Source organism: Crocodylus porosus, unplaced genomic scaffold (genome assembly GCF_001723895.1).
Source record: "Crocodylus porosus isolate Cpor-Errol unplaced genomic scaffold, CroPor_comp1, whole genome shotgun sequence".
In the NCBI taxonomy this organism is placed as follows: domain Eukaryota; kingdom Metazoa; phylum Chordata; order Crocodylia; family Crocodylidae; genus Crocodylus; species Crocodylus porosus.
Window position 1 is genome coordinate 7,738,496 of NW_017728931.1, and position 22,841 is coordinate 7,761,336.

At 43.1% G+C, this 22,841-nt stretch overlaps 1 protein-coding gene across 1 annotated transcript in view; it reads left to right on the forward strand.

The window, feature by feature from the left end:
* MAN1A2 (mannosidase alpha class 1A member 2) overlaps nt 1-22,841 on the forward strand; it is a 176,739-nt gene that overhangs the window by 128,637 nt on the left and 25,261 nt on the right. The window contains exons 9-11 of the mRNA XM_019543856.1: nt 700-815; nt 3,511-3,730; nt 14,511-14,683. Coding sequence (XP_019399401.1) covers nt 700-815; nt 3,511-3,730; nt 14,511-14,683 — 509 coding nt within the window. The remainder of the gene's footprint in view (nt 1-699; nt 816-3,510; nt 3,731-14,510; nt 14,684-22,841) is intronic.

Here is a 22,841-nt window from a genome sequence, read left to right on the forward strand (position 1 = left end):
ACAGCATTTCACACAATTATGAACCATTCCTAATGACTGACATTTTGGAACGATTCAGTTATTACATCCGTCTCTATCCTAATAATGGGCAAGAAGCACAGCTAAGTGTACAAGCGAATGAACACGGCTTGCAGTTTACGCTACAAAAATTGCCTCCTTTCTAATTATGAAAGAATTAGAGAATATATTGTCACATTTTCTCTGCTCTGTAAATAACTATTCTGTGTGAAATGAAATCTTGTGGAAAGTCCAGATTCCATATGGTCTGTGGCAGTTTATCCAGCCATATGTTCTAATTGCATCTTGTACACTGAATCAAAGATTTCTTTATTATTATCCATTTTTATTTATTGAAGAACTGCCAAGAAAAAATGTCTTGTGTAATAGAGCCAAATGTTGTTTCAATTAAATCTGTGACGTGGGAGGAGTAACTTTAGTAAGTGAATTTTGCCATGTGATTAATATTAAGCATACATAGTAGGAAGTGTTGTTTTTTGGGGGGTTTTTTGTGGGGAGACATTCTTAGAATATGAAAAGAAAGTTTGGACAGGAAATGATTATTACATGCTGTGCTGGAATAGATTAATGATAGTTTAAAAATGTTCAGGATTTAAACAAAGTATGGAATTTCTCTCAACAAATGCAAGGTGATATTGCATTAAAATTTTTGACTGTTTATCCTTCCTTTCTCTGTTACAGATCACACATCTGTGGGTGGGCTGGGAGACAGTTTTTATGAATATTTATTGAAAGCTTGGCTGATGTCAGACAAGAGGGACACCGAGGCAAGGAAAATGTATGACGATGCAATTGAGGTAATTACAATGTACTCCTTCTGTAGAATGAAATAGTCACTTCAGAAACTGCTTAGAACAGTGAAGATGGTGAAGATCACATTTTGTAAGTAAAGAGCACCCCAGGATCTACTGCTCTGCCCCCCGTCCGGCTCCCCCTGACTCCTGGACAAGCCACCTGGACTCTGACCCCACTCACCCAGCCTGGCCCAGGCGGCATGAGGCGTTGCTTAGCCCAGCCAGTGTGTCCTGCTGCTCCTGATTTGTAGGGCCTCTGACAGACTGAGATCAACTGTTAGAGGCTTCACAATCATTTAGGCAAATCGAGATCAACTGGTTGGTGACCCCTGGTTTAGAATAACCAGGAAAGCACAAGAATTTAACTGTTCTATTATGTATATGAAGGGAAGTAATTTAGTTGTATAAGGAAGCGAGTAAACATTATCAACCATGAAGCTTTTCCTCTTGTAGCTTTAAAAGAATACTGTTGTAAAATCCATTTGGCTTGGATTATTATAGTAAAAACACCAACTTCAAAATGCTGTGACTTGGAACAGGGATGTCAATCATGGCTCTCAGAGCTGGGTCATCTGGCCCACAGACTTTTGCCCTGGCTATGATTGCAATGTGGGATCTTTTTACAGCAGCAGCCAAGCTCCTGAATGGGACCCATGGTGCTGGAGCCGGAGCAACGTGGTAGCTTGTTCCCACAGCTGCAGCCAAGCACCTTGGTGAGAGCTACGGTGCTGGAGCTCCAGCAGCACTGTAGGAAAAAGCCTGTCCTATGGGTTGTTTCCACAGTGGTAACCAAGTGTTCATAATGTTGGGTTTTCTCCACAGTGCTGCTGGAGCTCCAGTGCTGCAGCTGTCACCCAGGAGCTTGGCTGCCATCATGGGAAGAAGCAACAGTGCTGCTGGGGCTCTGGCACTGCTGCTCTCTTCTGGGTGCTTGGCTGCAGCTGCAGAAAGAAGCTGTGGTGCTGCTTTGGCTCCAGTGCTGTAGCTGTCACTCAGATGCTTGGCTGCATCCACAGGAAGATGCTGTGATGCTGCTGGGGCTCCAGTGCCATGATTCTCACTGCTTTGGCTGCCAAGCAACCTGGAAAAGAACAGCAGTGCTGCAGTCCCAGCAGCACCACAGAAAGAAGCTTGTCACTGTGGCTTGTTCCCATGGTGGCAGCCAGGTGCCAGGATCCTGGTCCTCTTCTTGCCGGGTCCTGAACAGGGTGGAGTGGATCCAGCATAGGGAAGGGGGGAGGGTGCCCCAGGCCCCCACTACTTATCCAGCCTATGAGGCCAGATGAGTTTGACACCCCTGATTTAGAAAATTAAGGTGAAGTCTTTCATCTCCTGATGCTTGTATGTGTCACTTGTCCTATGCTAGTTTGATTTATGGTTTAATCTTATTCTTCAGGGTCCTGTTAGGGGAGGATAGTACTTCTTGTGAAGTGTCAGGGCATTCATTACAAGTTTCTTTAAAAATTGTGAATGAATGTTTCGGTGGTTCACTATGATGAATCCAGTCACCACTTACATGTCCTTTTAGAACACAGTTTCATTAGTTGTCTGTTAATCTTTGAAGTATCTTGAGGGAGGCATAGTATGTTCTCAGGCTTCTTAGTAATGGCATAGCACATTCTGCCCCTAATTTGCAGAATGGCACAAGCTGAACAATGGCACAAGAATAGTGTACATGTTTAATGTATAATATCAGTCTCAGATTTTCAGCATAATATGAATAATTTATTGAAGAAAATACTTTGTTACAATAATGACTGTTGGTAAGCTTGCTAACAATCATGACTAGACAGTAATACAGATGGTATTCTACAAGGAGTCTTTCTTTTCTGCATCTGTTCAATACCAGGTTGAGCCAAAAGTATTTCTACCATTTCTGTGACTGGTTTAGGGACTCTGATCACCCCCAGATGTGTTCCTCCCTCCACGGGGTTCTGCGATTTGGAGCTTCTGTTACCATTCCCTGCAAACCCAATGAGTCCTGGAATTATCAGAAAGCTAAAACAAGATCAGGATATAGTTTTGATTCTGTTATCTTCAGACTCTGCCATGCCATGCTATTGCTCCTGCCCATAATCTCTGTGTCACAGCAAAGTTCTGCACCTCTGTCTGTGCAACCACCATGTTGAGTGGATTCTGGTACCAGAGACTATTCACATAATGTCAAAGTATCCAAATTAACACCAGAAAATATTCCACTAGCACTACTAACACATTTTTGTAGGGAAGGGTCTTAATTTGGGCCTGTCAACATAAACTGTCTCCATCCAAGCCATAGGTCCAAGATATTATGGGCTATCTCCTGGGTTCTTAGTGTGTTTACAAAGAATAATCTCACAGTTTCTATTCACTCTTCTTTTTACTATTTTTCGATTCACTCTTCTTTTCTGGGGATGTTCTTTAATACTGACCAAGAGGATGCTAGTCTATCTCCTTTCAGTGACTGGTCTCCTTAGAGAAGTCTGTAATTCTTCAAGTGCTACCAAAACCTGTGCCTTGGGAATGTTGTGACTCTTAACCCCTTGATTTCTAAAGTATAGAGCACATTTATAAATAAAACTTGTCAGGGAATAGAAAAAATATTCTTATTTTAAAATTGTATTTAACATAACATTATATATCAATTTTAAAGCATAATAAGTTAGGTAATATGAATTGGAAAAAAGAATACTTGAAGGCTTTCCCAATCTCCTTTTAGGCCATCGAAAAGCATCTTATCAGAAAGTCCAATGGAGGACTGACCTTCATTGGAGAATGGAAAAATGGGCATCTTGAAAGAAAAATGGGCCACCTCACCTGCTTTGCTGGGGGAATGTTTGCACTTGGAGCAGATGGTTCCAGAGATGATAAGGCTGGGCACTATTTGCAACTTGGAGCTGAGATTGCACATACATGTCATGAGTCATACGACAGAACAAGTAAGAGTCATTATTGATCTAAAAATTTCACAGGAAAGAGATGTGGTGGGATTATTCAAGAGGCATGGGCCTGATCTTCGTCTGTCTTGTACCATATTTATACCAGTTAAAATGTCTTGACTTCAGTGAAGTTACTCCTGATATTCACCAGTATAAACAAATGTAGGATCAGACTTGATAATTCTTTAACATCTGTTCATCTTCTTGTGTTTAGCCCTAACTAATTCTTCATATGTTTTTCATTCAAGTCCCTGAGTTTTCACATAGTGGCCACATCAACATGGGACGCTTACTGTGCATTAGCTTGTTACTACTGTGCAAGTAGTAGTGTTGCTTGGCATGAATCATGATGCAATGCAACTGCACGGGAGTAACGAGCTACTGTGCAGTTAGCGTCACTGGGATGCTACTGGGAATGCTACTGCACAGTCATTTAGTATTTGGGTACGTAAGTACTAAATGACTATGCAGTAACAAATGTGCGGTCAGTGTCTTGTATAGACGTGGCCACTGTGTATTAGTGAGGCACTGCTCAGTTTAAACACACTGTACATGGAGTACAAATTTAAATGTGGAATTTATATTACTTTTATTAATAATATTGTGCCACATAGCAAATTATTAGTTCAGTTGGAAAGGGGGTTAGAATAGATGAGAAGACATTGTGCTGAAATAGAAACTGTTGAACTAGAGAGGAGATAACAAGTGTGCTGTGAAAGTTGCTAATTAGACAAAATTAGGAGGCATTCTCAATATAGAGAGGATAGGGAACATAAGATCATAGGAAGGTAGGCCTGGAAGGGATCTCACAAGGTCATCTAGTCTAGTGCCTTGATCAGGGCAGAATCATCCGTAACTAGCCCATCCCAGCCAAATATCTATCTAACCATCCCTGGAAAATTTTCAAGAGCAGGAAATTCCACAGTTTTACTAGGCAGCCTGTTCCAGTGCTTGATTACCCTCATAGTCAAAAAAAATTCAGCTGTTTGTGAGCCCCAAACTGAATACAGGACTCCAGGTGAAGTCTCACCAGTGCTGAATAGAATGCAAGAATCACTTCCCTTGATTTGGAAGTGACACTCCTGATAATACAACCCAGCGTGCTGTTGGATTTTTTTGGCAACAAGAGAACAGTGTTGGCTTATATAGTCAACTTATGGTCTACCGTTACCCCTTCTCCTTTTCTGTAGTAGTGCAGCCTAGCAGTCATTCCCCAGTCTTTGTGCATGCAGTTTTTCTGTCCCAAGTACAGGACTTCGCACTTGTCTTTTCTGAATTTTATCTAGTCGATTGAGGACCATTTCTCTCGTCTGTCCATGTCATTCTGGATTCTATACCCCACCTTCCAGAGCATCTTCCACAGAGTTTCTAAGTGTACACTCAATCCCATTGTTCAATTACTTAATGAAGATATTAAACAAGGCTGGACCCAGGACAGCACCTTGGGGAGCCCCACTTGATACCTTCTTCCAACTAGACTGAGTCATTGAAAACTACTTGTTGAGTATGGTGATCCAAGCAGTTATATTTACCCTACACCCAACTTTATGTAGTATGTATTTCCTCAGTTTGTTAATGAAAAGTTAAGGTATATCGCATCCACTCCTCCCTGCATCCACAGAGCCTGTCTCTCTATAAAAAGGAAATCAGGTTAGTCAGACATGACCTGCTCTTGATGAATCCATGCTGTTTGTTTCTGATCACCTCATTCTCCTCTAGGTATTTCACAATAGATTCCTTGAGGTCTGGCTCCATGATCTTTCCAGATTTCAAGGTCAGGGTGTCTGGTCTATAATTTCCCAGATCCTCCTCCTCCTTTTTTTTTTTTTAAAGATGGGTACTATACTGGCCCTTTTCCAGTTATCCAGGACTTCTTGACCTCCACAAGTTCTCGAAGGGGATGGATAAATGGCTGTGAGATTTACTGCAGTCGGTTCCTGTATGACTGCTGGAACTCATCCATGCTTCGTACCACTACCTTTTCCTGCTTGTACACATAGGCACCAACAATACTTCCAGGAACACAGCTGAGTAGATCAGAGAAGACTACAGGACTCTGATGCAATGAAAAGCCATAACACCTTAGCCTGCCACGGGTAAAGCAGGCCAACATCCTGCTGCTGCAAAGGTTGTTAAAATATGGTTGAGAGATGCAAGGAAGAGGACCATGCGTCCTACAACAGAGGAAGGCAAAAAACCCTCACAGCACGTACCAATCTGACCATGGGGTAAAATTCCTTTCTGACCCTAAATATGGCCAGGAACCTCTGGGTTTAATTCCCAGCAGGAGAGTGGCACACCCCAGTCAAAGTCCCCAGCCTTGGCTACAGCCAACACCCAATGCTTTTGAGGATGGCAAAACTTCTCCTTCCCTCCGTCTGACAAGAGTAGCAACAGGAAGGGGAAAAAAGTCCTTCCTGGCCCCATGTGGCAATCAGCAAAGCTCAGAAGCAAGGGAACTACCCAAAGAAGAACATAGGCATAGCTAGATCATGCCTGACTAATGCTTATCCAGCCTCTTCTTGAACATCTTGAGTGATAGAAATTCTGCAACTTCCCTAGCAGTTTATTCCACTGCCTCACTGTTCTAACAGTGAAGAAGTTTTTTACTGATATCTAGTCTAAACCTACTTCGCTGCAACTTCAAGCCATTGGTCTGCATCCTACTCTGCAGCAGGAGAGAAAAGTTGCTTTCCCTCTTCTTTATGGCAGCTATTAAGACATTTAAAGACTGCTATCATGTCCCCTCTTCTGTGCCCTTTCTACCAGCTGAACCTGCGTACTTCTTTCAACCTCTCATTTTGCTTGCCTTCTAAGCACTTTATTGTTTTTGTTGTCTGCCTGTAGACCCTGTCTAATTCCCTTCCTACTTTGTAAAATGTTGAGCCCAAAGCTGCATACAGTACTCGAAATGAGGCCTAATCAGTGCCAAGTAGAGGCACTATCATGTCCTGTGTGTTGCACCTAATTGCTTCTATTGATACATCCAAAAACCACCTTTGCCTTTTGTCTAGCTACACCACACTGCAGACTCACTGAGTCTGTGATCTACTAGGACTCCCAGATCCTTCTCCGTAGTGCTGCCATCCAGCCATCTGTCACCCATTTTGTATTTTGGTTTTTGATTATTTTTTCTGAGGTTTTAGTGCCTTGCATTTGTCAGCATTGAACTTTATCCTTTGAGCTTTCCAGGCTGTCTAGATCCTTCTGAATTGCGGTTCCATTCCCTGTTCACAATCCTTTCATTTCATGTCTTTTACAAACTTGCTCAAGAAGCTTTCTATGCCAGCATCCAAATCATTAATGAACATGTTGATGAAGTTCATCAGGCCCTGCTGACTTGAATTCATTTAGACCCATCAAAAGCTCTATTTCTTTTGTTACCTCATGGCTCAGCTTGTTCCCCTTCTTTATTAGCTGTTAAATTGCAGCTAAATATTTCCTCAAGACTGAGATAAAGTAATCGTGGAGTACTTTGCATCTTGTTACAAGTTTATCCTGGCTATTGTTTACAGCAGACCCACAACTTCCTTGGTTTCTCTCTTGCTCAACATAGTTATAAAACCTCCTCTTGTTGTCTTCCATCTCCCCCGCAAAGTTCAGCTTCCTTTTTTTTCTTTGCCACCTTGATTTTGTCCCTGCAGGTTCTTGCTTGGTTACCAGCCCATTTTTCTATTGCCTATATGAATTCCTTTGACAATGAGGCATCCTAGAAGCTCCATGTGGAAATGCATTGGTCTCTTACTATTCTTCTGGTGCTTCCATTGTATCAGAACAGTTTTTTGTGGGGCTTCCTACAGTGTGCCCTTTCTTTAGAAGCTCCCAGCCCTATTGGTTACCTTGATCTCTCAGTGGGCACATCTATAATGTAGAGTAATGCACTTCTGCTATTGTGCATTAAATTAGTAGGTCTGTGAGGTACTAAATATATGCACATTAGGCTGCCCTAGTGCACAGTAGAAAAGGCACATTTTTTATTGACACTATACGCAGTATTTTTACTTTGCATTAGCATATTAGCATGGCTTTTGATGTGAGGCTTTTATGCATGGTAAAATAGGCTACTACATATTAAAGTACATGTGTAGATGCGCCCAGTCTTCCATCCCATGGCATCATGCTTATTAACTCCTTGAGTCAGCTGAAATCCACCTTTTTAAAATCTAGCATTTTAATTCTGTTGACTTCATTCTTTTTTGTCTCAGGATCATGAATTTTGTCACATTATGACCACTTCTCAAGTTTTCCATCACCTTCTCATCTTCTACCATTTTTTCTTTATTGGACAAGATCCAAGATAGATGGTCCCTTATTTGGACCTTCAGTTGTCTGGAACAGAAAGTTGTCCTCTGCACAAATTAGGAACTGGCTCAGCATTTTGTTTGGCTGAACAGCTGATGTCTAGAAAACTGAAGTTTCTCATCTGTACCATCCCATAACTTTTTGATAATTATGTCACCTCCTTGAAGAGTGCCTCATCCACTTCTTCCTGACTTTGTGGCCTGTACTAAATCCCTACCATTATATCAGTCCTCTTTCTGTCACCTTTTATCTTCACCGAACTACATCCTGATTTATTGTCATCTTCCATCCTCCTGAACCAGCGAACAAATGTATGGGTGTTTAATATACAAGGCAGTGCCCCGCCACCTTTTCTCCCCACCCTGTCCTTCCAAAAGAGAGTGTAGCTCTCAGTGTTGCCGTTCCAGGCATAAGAGCTGTCCCACCAGGTCTTTGTGGTACCAGTCAAATCATAGCTCTTTTCATAGGCTGTGACTTCCAGTTCATTTTGTTTATTCCCCATACTTCTCACTTTTGTATACAAAAGTTATATAGGATCAATGTCCCTCTTCTCCATAAGGGCAACACTATTCTTTGGGACTCCCCAGGAAGCAGCCTTGTTTGGTCTTCTCTTCCTGAGAGGACTTCTTGCAACCAGCCCAAATGTGGCTTCACGCTTTAGGATCTGGCTTTTCTCAGTTTCTGGCTTTCCTGGCAATCCATTGCACCCTCCACCTCTGAGAGCTCCTTGTTTTTGGTCACCTTAGGGGGAGCTTTTGAAGGGGAAGGGTATCATCCGTCCACCCTGGGGTCTTCTCTGTCCCCAGCTCTCTCAGGCTCCCTATTTCTTCTTGGGCCCAGTCAGCCGCACTAGCCATAAAACAGTTACAAAACTATAGTAATAAACTGGGAACAATACTTGCCCAGTACCATGAAACAAAATTATGGGGAACCAATCAGGGAGTAGTAGTCTCTGGGCCTTATTGATAGGCTCGACTGCCATCTGCCTGGGATTAAAAGGACATATAGGTGTCCTACTTATGGAACTATCTACTAAAACTATTTAGAGCAAAGCCCCTTCTCCTTCTCCTCCCCTCCCCATGCTCCCCACTGGAACTGCAGGCTAGAATTCAGCCCACTTAGCCTTTCATCACAATGTACATCAGATGTATTTTGCATTGTTGTTCATTTGTTTCCTTTTGTTACCTAAATATATATTTATGCACTGGAATAAATGCCATAATTTTACCAGTGCTAAACACCCCTGGCTCCCTCTGTATGAATTTTAAATTGACTATAAATATTGAGATGTCAGTATTCTTGTACTTAGCTACAGTATTGTGTGATTTCAGAAACATTCTCTGTTTGCTCTTTCTGCTTAGAGTAGTAGTTCTCAACCGTTTTAGAATCAGGGCACCCCTCCGTAACTTTTCTGAATTTGACAGCACCCTGGTTGAGAACCACTGTTCTGATGTCTCGGCTTGCTAACTTTATCTCCAACCTGCTGTGCCTCCACTACTCTAAGGAATTATCTCACATGCTACTGTTTCCAGGAGGTGCCTGTGGAGCTGGACTCGGAACTGGGTACTCCTGCCTGTCTGTATTAGGCTTACAAAGCAGCTGCTTCTTCATTGAGCTCTGCAAGTACCTGGAAACAGAACCACACAGGGTAGTTTCACCTGGCCACAGCAGCATCGGCACTGGTTCCACCTCACCCTTCAGAAGGGTGCTGTGGCACCCTAGTTGAGAACTTCTGACTCAGACTGAGGCTCCTCAGTTCCATGGGTACCCAGATAAATCATCTAGATTTGAACAACGCAGTGTGTGTTAGAACCAGGATAGATGTCCCCAGTGGACCACCAAACTGGAAGTTTCTTTTTCTAGGAGAAGAGTGCTGTCCTGGTGGGTTATTGCTTTGCCCCACCTTGAGTGGAAAGCAGTGGCTCTGATTTTTGGAAAGGGCCTTAAAAGTCCAGGACTGTGTCCTTTTCTTCTGCAATACCAGAATGCTGTGATCTGTTTGAGTCCTTGTTTCCAGGTGTGTATTTATTGTATATTCTATTCCAGATTTGTCTACTCTGCCTTTAGAACAGGCACACTGCTCAGACCCCGTCCTCCGCTTCAGTGGCTTCCACATCAGGAAAGTGAAATGTTTTCAGTCCCCTTCCTGAGACCATATTCGTCCTACTCAGATAATGATATTTCTGTGAGAAGGTATAGACAGAGCAGGAATATTTTTCTGGAAAGAAAAAAAAGAGGGATCAGGAGGCTAAGGGGAAGATGCATCTTACAAGGTGTATGTGTCTCTATTTTCTGTGATGTCTAGAGGAGGACACTGGAGAAATAGCTGTTCATAGCTTCTGTATACTCTGTCCAAGACATCAAGGTCCACAGATGTACAGTTCAAGCTGCACAGCTTAAATGGTATTAAGGGCCAATTATAAGGTACACTGGGCTTTTAAGACTCCTTTAAAAAATCTGGAGAACTGCTACTTGTGGGAACCAATTTGACTGGACATAAGCCCTCAGCATGTTTTTTAGGAGGAAATTGGACTGCATTGAGGTATATGCACAGATTTATTAATCAACTTGTTGCAAGAACACAGGACTCAATGTCTGTCTTTTCAAATCCCTTTTTTTCATTTAATAAAACAGTTTAGTAGAGAATTAACTTGTACAATATGTTGTTAACTTGTGGAATTCATTACCACATGAGGTGGTGGAGGCAGATAACACAGTCAAGTTCAAGAAGGGACCAGATAAATTAATGGGTGGTAAATCTATTAATGGTTATTGGACAGAATGGTTGGAGATGTTTCCTCTGGTATCTCTAACCCAAATAATGGAGGATGCCAGGGAGGGTATTGAATCCAGGGGATAGATCACTCTAGAGGTATCCAGTTCTGTGCTTTTCTTCTATAATATTCATTTCTGCCACTTGTCAGAGATAGGATACTAGGCTAGAGGGACCATTGGGCTGACCCAGTATGGCACTTTTGTTCTTAATTATGGTGGGCCACTGGGATTGTGCTGTGGGCCACAATGAAGTCCATGCCTAAACAAGAGGGAGTCTTTAGAACCACTAGTGTTACCATGGGGAACCAGATACCAACAGGACATGTGTCCTTCTGCAGAGTTGTGATAGAATTTCTTGGGATGTCCATTAAAATTAGAGGCAGGCCATGAGTAAGACCCCTGGAAGATATACAGGTAAAAGTATGATGGTATCTGATGCACAATCCATGCAGTCATGCTTCCTGCCATGCCTCATGTGCGTGCCAGGAGGTGTGATTGTGGGATCGCACATCAGATCCCATCATGCTTTATTGCCAGTGCAGGGGGAACATGAGCTGCACTTCCATGGCCGGGAACCCCATCAGCTGATCTGGGTTCCCAGCTGCAGGGTTGCAGCATCATATATAGTATGTGCGTAGTGTGCCCCTCTGACTGGGAGCCCAGATGGGCTGATGAGGCTCCCAGCCATGAGGGTGAACCTGGCCACGCATTCAATTAATGACACAAGAACCAGCCACAAAGCTGGTAGAGAGAAACAAAACGGTTACACTTTTTTCTTTTGTGGAATAACTTTGTAGCTTGTTCCTTGTTTTATGACGCCATGTATTGCATTAATGTGTGGCCAGGTTACAATTTAAGATATGACTAACTGATTTCTGCAAAATGTATGAACCAATTCCTCAGATCCTCTTCCTGGTTATGTAATGGGTCTTATCCATCTACAAGTTCAGCTCCAGAGAAGTCACTGGTATTTGGTAGAACTGCATCTTCTCAAGACCCTGAATGGTCATTAAACTGAATCATCCATTGCTTAGAGGTCATCCAGGAGACATTAGGGATGCACAGACCAGAATTGGACATGGTATTTCATTGGCAGAGTATCAGTGCCACATACAGAGGAAAAGCTCCAGGATCACTGTGACAGGGGGCCTTCCCAGGGGCTAGGTCACAAGTTATCCCATGTACCTGCCTAGGGCAGTTTGTCCTGACTTGCCTGTCACAATTTGAATGTTATCATGATATATTAAGCATGAGGCCGCCCATTCACTACCCAATGCCAGGGGGTGCTATCACTGCTCTGTACATTCCCTATACCATGGCCCATGGCTTGCAAATGGCATCCAGAATATTATTATTGCTTCCTGACTTCCAACCAGATTCAGTCCATTGTTGGGCTTCTTCCACATTCACACTCACTCTGCCCCCCTCTCACAGGGGCCTCTTCCACACTGCCCCTCACTGGACCACATATGACCTGCCCTGCTCCCTTGAGTGACCTCTTGGCCATCAGGCTTGCCTGCTAACTCTCTGGCACAGCACACGCAGCACCTTTGGTTCACTCATGCTCCCCTACTCTGTGGCATCAACTTGTGCTGAACACTGAGCTGATTCTGTCCCTACCCTTCACCAGGCAACTTGCTCCTGTTCTAACTCGTGGGGTTGGCCCATGTACTGCCCTTCAAACCACCCTTGTAGCTCTACTCAGTACACCCCTGGTACCAGCCCTTCAGGCTGCCCTCAGCAGCCCTGTTCTGTACCCCACATGCTTAGTCCTTCAGATGCCTCTCATTGCACCCTACTCTGAGCAGGTCCCTGTATCACTACTCCCCCCCTCTGGGACCTCCAGGGTCTTGCACCCCTGCAGGGCTTAGGTGCCTCTCCATGCGTGCCTGGCCCTTCTCATTCTCTCCCCAACTCATAAATACCCACTGGTGTGTGGAGGCTGGGGTTGAAGTGCCCCTACCCACTTTCATCGGGGAGGTAACTGAGCTAGTATTCACCTTGCCAGAGCATTAAAAATTGATCAGAACACTTCTTAGATCTGAACTATGAAACCCCAGGTTACTGCTTCCTCCAGAAGTACATGGTTTTGTTCACTAGTTTATGCACTCATTTGACACTCATTCATAACTGATTAAAGGGCTTTTTGAGCCTATGCAAAGTTTTTTTTTTATGTCAAATTTTGTATCTGATTTTGTATCGGCTATTACTAAATTTTAGTACAGAGCTGGTTAATCACATCTTAAGTGTAATGTGTATCAGGGATCTTGGGGTACTCAAAGATATAATGAAGAGTGTGCTGTCAAATGTATGGGAGTTGTTAGCAGCAGTATATAATCAGAATGCAGGCATCAGAAATCCAGTTTCTTTGACAGGGGTGGAGGTGGAGGCAACATTGTTGGAGGTGTAGATCTTGGTTTCAAATCTTCTCATGTTATAGTAAAAACTGTGCACAGCATTTTATTAAAGTGGGAACAAAATGAACAGCAATGGATGAGTTTAAAATAAAAAAATGGGTATTTCTTGATGAAACATTCCTTGCCAGGTGTCATGCTGGGTGAGGATATCATGTTTTTCTATTCAAGTTTAGAACTACGATCTCCTGGATATCCTGGGGTGTTAGGAGTTCTTCAGTGGTTCCCATGCTATGGGACTGTAATGCTTTGGTTGGGATCAGGACTCCATTGCCCTGGTGACTATGGACTATCATAGTATAAGGCCATTTCTACCCCACAACCCATGGGAAACTTATGACTGTGATGTGCCTTTTCCTGCCTGAGCTCAGATATGCAGCATTCAGCACTTTATGAACACTTTGGCAAAACATTAAATCTGATGCGGCCACAGTTGCAGGAAAGGCTGCTGACTTGTATTATTTTAGAAATAGTAAAATATTTGTGCTAATTCTTGGGAACCCACTGGATTACAGAGTACTGTCTACGGGCCACACTTGACTGAGTTCTATGCTGTTGCCTACTACCATTTGATGATGGTACAGCATGGTACCCAGAAACCTATAGTAACATATTCATATTCATATTCATATTAAAGACAGTGCTTCAATAGACAACACCATTTTGTGCAAATTCAGTCCTTTAAATCTTGGCAGGATGCCATTATAATCTCCTTTTAGTGAAAAAAAAAAAAACTGCAACAGTATAGCGCATTTTTCAGACCTGGCAGAGTTCTTGTCGCATACTTGAAACCCTTGGAAGCAGGCTGAAATTGTCATGTACCTCCCCTACAGTGGCTTAACCAACACCATTGCCATACATCTAGGGAGTCTAGATAAAGTATCATCATCTGGGATGCTGCCTTCTAATTCATGTTCTAAGGCCCTTTCCCTGTCCTCCTCTTCAAATGGGATGTTGAAATTTCTCTTGACCATTTTCCTTTTTCACTGTGGTACAAAAAAACCCATAATCTGCATCATTTTAATGTTACCCTATATTGGAAGGTGTTTTATTAGTTTCCAAGAAGGTTTACCATATACCTGTTGAGGTGAGTAGCTTTAGCACAGGAACTGTATACATTATTCATTAGGAATATGATAATCTTCAATAATAAAAATATTTATAAGGCTGTTCAAAGAGAAGCTAAATCCAATTGTACTTGCATTACCTGTTGTACCGGTTGCATTCTGTGCCCCACTCCCCCAAGTCTTTGAAAGGAATAAAGCTTTCTTTTTCTTTTTTATCTGTAGCATTAAAACTAGGTCCTGAAGCATTCAAATTTGATGGTGGTGTGGAGGCAGTGGCAGTGCGGCAGAATGAAAAGTATTACATTCTGAGACCAGAAGTGATTGAAACCTATTGGTATATGTGGAGATTCACACATGATCCCAAATACAGACAGTGGGGCTGGGAGGCAATGCAGGTAAGTACTGATTAACTCAGTCAATAGAATACCTCTCCTTTGTTCTTCTGTAGCCCTTTTATCCCAGGATATGAGGACACTTTCAAACATTAATGCACATAGCACAGGGCAGGATGGTTGTCACTTTTCCTGATTCACAAATGAAGAAACAGATCCATAGATAGGTGACATTTTCAAGGTGACCCAGCAAGTAAGCTGGGAAATGAGTCCTGTACTAAAATCAGTATGGAACTCATAGTCTTGACCTTTAATTTGTAGGCCACAGACCTTGCATTGTGGTAAGCATTTACTGTGTTAGCACTTACTGGACATGAGAGCTGTAGCATTTTAAAAATCATCTTAGATTATTTGTTCTTGAAATGTATGTAGGTACTCAGCTGACTGTCTTCAAACAGGCTGCAGAGGATGTTGTGTATAAATACATGTCCATTCATGCACACTGGCTTTCATTGCTCTATGTGAGTAATAATCAAAGTTAGTTCTGTTTGTTGTGAGGGATAAATGGTATATCTGATTGCTAAACTAGGTAGACCTGCTCCACCATTAGACCAGAGTCTTTTAGAAGCAGAATATAAACAGCATCAACAAGAAATGGGAAGGGTGGAGGAAAAGAGAAGGAATAATATTACTGTGATGCTTAAAAAGGTTGCGTTTCTATATACTAGTTGGCCAGTTTGTATTTAGTTGTTGAACCCAGCTCTTGAATGGGAAAGTCCCTTAAGTTTCAGGCTAATCTGTCCTGTTGGAAATGTTGTGACTAGGCTACAGAAATTTAGATTCGCAATGTAATCCCAGTATAAATCAATAATTCCACTTGTCTGTAATCCACAGATGGGTTTCCATCCTATCTTTCTGGGTTATGAAGTATAGTAAAAAATATATATATATTATGCATCAAAATGAAGCCTAAATTCTAATTGCAAATAGTAAAATAAGATTTCTATAAATTCCTGTTTTACATGCTTCCAAGAGCAAAGCTGGAAATATTGCTAGCCTGGGTGAATTCCTTTGCTGCCACCTAATAGCCTAATCCTGAGTCTTACAAAACTGATAGGTGGGGCAACCTGGACACTTCCCAGTTCCTTCTTCATGGTCTCAGAGCATAAAAATCAGTCGCTGCTTTTCACTTCTTCCACTTTGCTGTTTAAGTTTTTTTTTCACCTGCCTGGGCAGTAGATCTAAAAGCAGCTATCGGTAGGGGTCTACCCAGATTACAGGAGGACATACCAATTTTTGCAGGTTGATCGTAATGTAAAGTTCCAATTCTGCAGTCATTTTGTGGCAACCCATCTCTTAGTACTGATCGGAGAGACCTAGGAGCAGGGGAGGGGGTGGCCACTGTCTTGACTGCTGGCTGTCCTTTGTGCATCCTTGCCCTTCAGCACATAGATTCCCCAGGGGAAGAGGGAAAGGGGGCTGCTGTCATCTTGTCTGCTGCCCTTCCTGCTGTCCCACCAGCCAGCACTTCCCCTCCCAGCAGCAAGAACCACTGGCTCCCACTGGGGACACGGCATTTTATTTCTATTAAGTTTTTTTGTTGATGTTGCAGATTTTGCGGACAATCCTGGATTTCCTGAGTTAAGTAGGTCTAGTGATCAGAGATGAAAATAAGAGATGGAGAAACCAAGGGAGTTTTTGAAGCCTTGTGACATCAGCAAGGCAAATGGCATGATGAGAGCAGTGAGCTGGGCAGGAACTAAATAAGGGCCAAAGCAAGGCACTAATGTACAGAAGCTAAGAGAGTGCATAAAAGTATTTGAAGCAGAGTGTGATTTCCTGCCAAAAGTGGGGTTAAGAGTGTTTGTGTATGTGATAAGGAGGGAAAAGGGCTTGGTTAATTGGGCTTGTTTTCTTGTAGCATTTTGGAAAAATTGAAAAGGAACAAAGTAGGAAATCAACCTGGGAAGGAACCTGACATTATGATAAAGAACTAGCAGAAATGCAAAGAACTAGAAAGATTTAGCAAGGACAATGATGTAGCAGGCAAAGGAGGCAGAGGCATGAAAGTTGGGAGCTTGTGAGATTAGAATATACAGGTATTGCCAAAGATGATCGGGAAGGGATAAACAGATAGATTTGATGATGGAACTAGACTGGTGGCAGATGACAGAGCAAGGTTGTCATCTCAGGTTGTAGTAAGGGAAGTTTAGGTTAGATATTGGGAAGAATTTTCTCGCTAGGAAGATAATAAAACACTGAAACCGGTTACCCAGAGGTTGTGGAATCTTCATCCTTGGAGGTTTTCAAGACCTGGCTAGACAAGCTTTGACTTGGATAATCTAGTTGGGGATGGTCCTGCCTTGAGCAGGGGGTTGGATGTTAAAATAGTTGAAGGGGCCCATTTCCTAGTCATTGCTTAGGATGCTTGCTGTCATGTTGTCATGAAGAAGTCTGATGATGGTAACAAATTTTGGCGGCCATCCAGATCTCATCAGGATTTTTCATAGGGCTTCTCTGTTGAATCAAAGGCTTTAGGTCAATGAAAACCATGTAAAGGTCTTTGTTGCTCATGGCACTTCTCCTGCAGCTGTCTAGCAACAAAGATCCTGTTTGCTATACCTCTGACAGTCTGAAACCACTTTGGGACTCGGATAGAATCTCCTTGGCAAGGGGAATGAGTCTGTTGAGGAGAATGTAGGTCAGGATCTTCCCAGATATGGAAAGGAGTGCAATGCCGTATTAATTGCTGCAATCTGATTTATTACCTTTCTTAAATATGATTAAAATTCTGGCATCTCTCAAGTTACTGGTAATCTGTTTGTTTCCAGATTCTCAGAATAACAGCAAGTAGTTGGTAAGAGCTTTTTTTTTTTTCCTACCATACTTATAAATTTCAGCTGGTATTGCATCAGGAATGCTTTGTTGTTGTTCATCTGCCCAATGGCTTTCAAGACCTCTTGAGGGGTTGGTGGGTCTACAAGGTGGTCCTTAATGTGGTGTTGTGGAATGGCTTTTATGGTACTATCTTCAACATTCAAGTCTTGGATCAGAAGCTGTTGAAAATTGTTCTTTCCACTGTACATTGATGGTGGAGTTGTCGTTGAAGACTTATTCCATCCTCAGATTTCAAAGGGATGGCTTCTTGGGTGCTTGGCCCATAGATGCCCTTGGTCTCACTGAAGAAACTATGCATATCATAGCTGTCAGGAAACTTTTGGATCTCTTTTTCTTTATGCTCCCATCACTTGTTCTTTCACTCGCGAGTTCTGTTCCAGGTGGCCTCTGCTTTAATGTGATGGTAAGTGTCTTGCTTCTGTTTGGAGTTGATGTCATTCTGCCGAGTTTTGAAGGCTGTTTTTTTCATCACTGCAAGCTTGAATTTCCTTATCATTCTTATCAAACCAGCCCTGATGTTTCTTTGTGGAGAAGACTAGAGATTTGCCACATGCCACACAGATGCCTTTCTTGAGGGTTTTCCAGGTTTAGTGGTGTCAAGATCATCAGGGAGGCTGGAGAGTTTCTCACTAAGATGTTGCTGGAAATGATCGCTTTTAGCAGGGTCTTTCAAGCATTTGATATTAAACCTCTTCCTTGGTTGCCTCTCTTACTTGCACTATTTTGGAGCAATACAAATGAACATGTACATAGTGCCTGTTCAGCTTAGCTGGTTAGAGTGTGGTCTAATTACATCAAGATTGCAGATTCAATCCCCTGTTGGTGTACCCCCAGCAGCTGGTCTAGAAACAGGGAGTTTTCTGGCTGGTTGACAAGCAGGGAGGGGTACCCTGTGCACAGTGGCAAAACTGGAAGCACAAGCAGCACAACTGGAAGTGCCCCCTGCTTCTCCATGCCACTGCTACATACCCCCTGGGGGCTTCTCAAGTACCCCTAGGCATACGTATACCCCTGGTTGACAACCCCTGGACTAGACGATCTGTTGAGTCCCTTCCAACCTTATTTTTGTAACAGACTTGGTGGGATAGCTCACATGACTAGAGTGCTGTCATGGATATGTACAAACTGTTCAGGAAGGACAGGTAGGGGAGAAGAAGAGTTGTTGCTGTTTATGTAAAAGACTTGTATGATTGCTCAGAGGTACAGTATGAAATTGGAGATAGGCTTATTGAAAGTCTCTGGCTTAGAGTCAGAGGGGAGAGCAACAAGGGTGACATTGTGGTGGGTGTGTACTGTTGACCACCAAAGCAGAAGGATGAGGTGGATGAGGCTTTTTACAAACAGCTAACAGAAGTTTCCTGATCACAGCCCATGTTTCTCATGGAGGACTTCAGTCACCCTGACACCTTCTGGGAGGGCAGTACAGCAGTGCACAGGCAATCCAGGAAGGTTTTAGAAAGTGTTAGGAACAACTTCCTGGTGTACATGCTGGAGAAGCCACCTAAAGCAAATAGTGCTGCTCTTGACCTACTGCTTGCAAACAAGGAAGAGTTGGTGGGGAATGTAGAAGTGGATGGCAACTTGGGCAGCAGTGACTGTGAGATGGTTGAGTTCAGGATCCTGAGGAAAAGAAGGAAGAAGAGCAGCAGAGTAAGGACTCTGAACTTCAGAAAAGCAGAAGTCCTGGAGAGCTGCTTGTATTTTAAAGAAACCTTACTTGAGGTCACAGGAATGAACCATTCTAATGCACAGAAAAATAGCAGGTATGACAGAAGACCAGCTTAGCTTAGCAGGGAACTCTTCAGTAAGCTAAAATACAAAAAGAAACTTACAAGAAGTAGAAACTTGGACAAACAACCAGAGAGGAGTATAAAAGTATTGTTTGGGCATGTAGGGATGAAATCAAGAAGACTAAAGTACATTTGGAGTTGAAACTATCAAGGGACGTGAAGGGTAACAAGAAGGGTTTTGACAAGTATGTCAGCAACAAGATGATGATCAGGGAAAGTGTGGGTTCTGTACTGAATGGAAGGAGGCAACTTAGTGACAGATGATGCAGAAAAGGCTGAAGTACTCGATGCCTTTTTTACTTCAGCCTTCAAAGACAAGGTCAGCTCCCAGATTACTGCATCTGGCAGCACAGTTTGGGGAAGAGGTGAAAAACTGACAGTGCTGAAAGTACAGGTTAGGTACTATTTAAAAAAGTGGTTATGTACATGACCATGGGGCCAGATGCAATGCACCTGAGGGTGCTGGGAGATGTGGTTGCAGAGCCTCTGGCCATTGTCTTGAAAACTTGCTGCAATTGGGAGAGGTCCTGGATGATTGGAAAATGTAGTGCCTATCTTGAAGAAAGGGAAGAAGGCGGATCCAGAGAACTACAGACTGGTCAGCCTCACCTTAGTTCCTGGAAAAATCATGGAGCAGGTCCTCAAGGAATCCATTTCTAAGCACTTGGAGAAGAACTTGATTAGGAACAGTTGGCATGAATTCCCCAAGGGCAGGTTATGCCTGACCAACCTGATTGCCTTCTATGGTCTGGAACAGTCTGCCAGCAGAGGTGGTTCAAGCACCTACATTGAACACCTTCAGGAGTAAATTGGATGCTTATCTTGCTGGGATCCTATGACCCCAGCTGACTTCCTGCCCTTTGGGCAGGGGGCTGGACTCGATGATCTCCCGAGGTCCCTTCCAGCCCTGATGTCTATGAAATCTATGACATGACTGGCTCTCTGGATGCAGGGAGACCAGTGGATGTGATGTACCTTGATTTTAGCAAGGCTTTTGATACCGTCTCCCACAATGTTCTTGAAAACAAGGTGAGGCAGTCTAAGTTCAATGCATGGACGATAAGGTGCACAGGAAACTGATTGGATCATTGGGCTCAAAGGTCAATCAGTGGCTCAACATCTAGTGGCCCCCGGCATGTCCCAGGAGTCAGTCCTAAGGCTGGTTTCATTCAATATCTTCATCAGTGACCTGAAAGATGGAATGGAGGGCACCCTCTGAATGTTTGCAAATGGCATCAAGCTGGGGGGAGTGATAGATAGGCTGGAGGGTAGGGCTAGGATTTAGAGAGACCTCAACAAATTTGGAGGTTTGGAACAAAATAAATCTCATGAGGTTCAATAAGGATAAGTGCAAACTCCTGCATTTAAGATGGAACAGTCCCATGCACTAGTACAGTCTGGGGACCAACTGGCTAAGCTGCAGCTCTGCAGAGAAGGACCTGGGGGTTACAGTAGACAATAAGCTGACTATGAGCCAACAGTATATCCTTGTTGCCAAATAGGTTAATAGCATACTGGGCTGCATTATTAGGAGCTTTGCCAGCAGCAAATCAAGGGAAGTAATTATTCCATTCTGTTCAGTGCTGGTGAGGCTACATCTGGAGGACTGGGTCCAGTTTTGGGTCCCCCACTACAGGAAGGTTGTAGACAGTTGGAGAGAGTCCAATTGGAAAGCAATGAAAGCAATGAAAATGGTTAGGGGAACCTGACTTAGGAGAGACTGAGGGAACTGGGCTTACTGGGCTATACATGCAGGGAGGCTGATCTGACATGCGTGTCAGACCAGAATTAATTAATCAAGTCTGCTGGAGTGTGGTAATTACCAGCAGACTCCAGTGTCATGTTTATGCGTCATGTGCCACCACTGAGAACAGTCTAACTCCATCCTCTTTGGAACTACCCTTCAGGTGGTTGAAGGCTGCACTGCTATCAAAGCTCTCCTCAGTCTTCTCTTTTCCAGACGAACTGGGTGTTTTATAGACAGGCTCCAGGGGTGGGGTGGAAGGGTGGGGCAGCACTTGAATTAGTACAGCTCTGAGAGCCACGTTTAATAAAGTGCCCAGAGCATCATGTGTATTAGTGTCTCTGCACTGATAAGTGGCAGTGGGGCACTTTGAACTAAAACACAAGTTTTAGTTTAAAATGCCCTACCACCATTTTTCACCATGGGGATGCTAATAAACATAATGCTCTTGGCACTCTATTTAGTGTGGCCCTCAAAGGTGTGCTAATTCAAGTGTGCTTCCCCCCCCCCCCCCGCCCCCGCATGTCTATAAATACCCATTTAGTCTAGAGAAAAGAAGACTATGGGGGGATTTGATAGCAGTCTTCAACTACCTGAAGGGTAGTTAGAACCATTCATGGAATCCTTGCCTGCTTTAGGAATTGCACAAATTACAGAAATTACAGAATTACATAGCTCTGTGTAAAGTGGGTGGTAGTGTACCTTGCGTATACCTTCCTGGTGTAGCAGAAGGTGCCTGCTGCCTGCTTTCTCTCCCAGACTGTCTTCTGGGATATCACACAAGGTCAAGCTCCAGATTTTTGCAAGGGCAGTAGTAAGACTTAATTTGTTACTGTAATACTGTATATTAATAAAGTGTCTCCGCATCAGCAGCTGTATCCGTATTATTACCGGCAGCTCACATAGTGCTTTCAAGGTACAAACTGCAGTGCTCAGGCAATAACTACAGCTATGAGAGGGTTAACACAGAATTCTGACATTTTGGCAGCTGCATGGCATGTAAGGTGTTTCCACGTGTATTCACTACTTTTCCAGCAAAGAAAACAGCTTTCTTGATGAATACATGCACCCTACTTTGGGGGGTTGATTTTGGGATGTATGGGAGAAAATACAGTATTGAGCTAACCATATATCTTTACATTTTTTTAATAATACTTCGCAGGAAATCTGCCACTGCTGGGAGATTTATTATTTTTTCATGTCCTTTATGACCAAAGTTATTTTATCTAATGCTGAAGAGCCTCCAAAATTTACTTCTCCATCTCTAAAATTTGTTTTATGGCTATAAAATGCAGGAAAATATCTGTTTCCTCTCTAACGTCATTCCAATTTTCAGCATACAAACTGGAGTGCAAGTTACTAAACTGTCAGTTGATTTGTCTCTGCATCATATGCATATTCCCCAGAGCCTCATGGCTGAGATTTTATTCTGGTTGCCACGTGCATGATTAGAGGTCTGGAGAGCAGGTCATACGAGGAGAGGCTGAAAGACATGAGACTGCCTGGAGAAAAGAAGATTTAGAGGGGACTTGGTGGCAGCCTATAAATAAAGGGCATAAATCAGGGCCTGGGGGAGCAGCTGTTCACCAAAGCACCCCAGGGGAAGACCAGAAACAATGGACACAAACTGCTTGAAGATCGCTTTGGATTGGACATAAGGAGAAACTTCTTTATGATTCAAGTACCTAGGGTCTGGGACAGACTCCTCCCAGAGGTGGTACAATCACCTACCCTGGAGATCTTTAAAAAAAAAAAAAAAAAAAATAACGGATTTATCCAGGAAAAAACC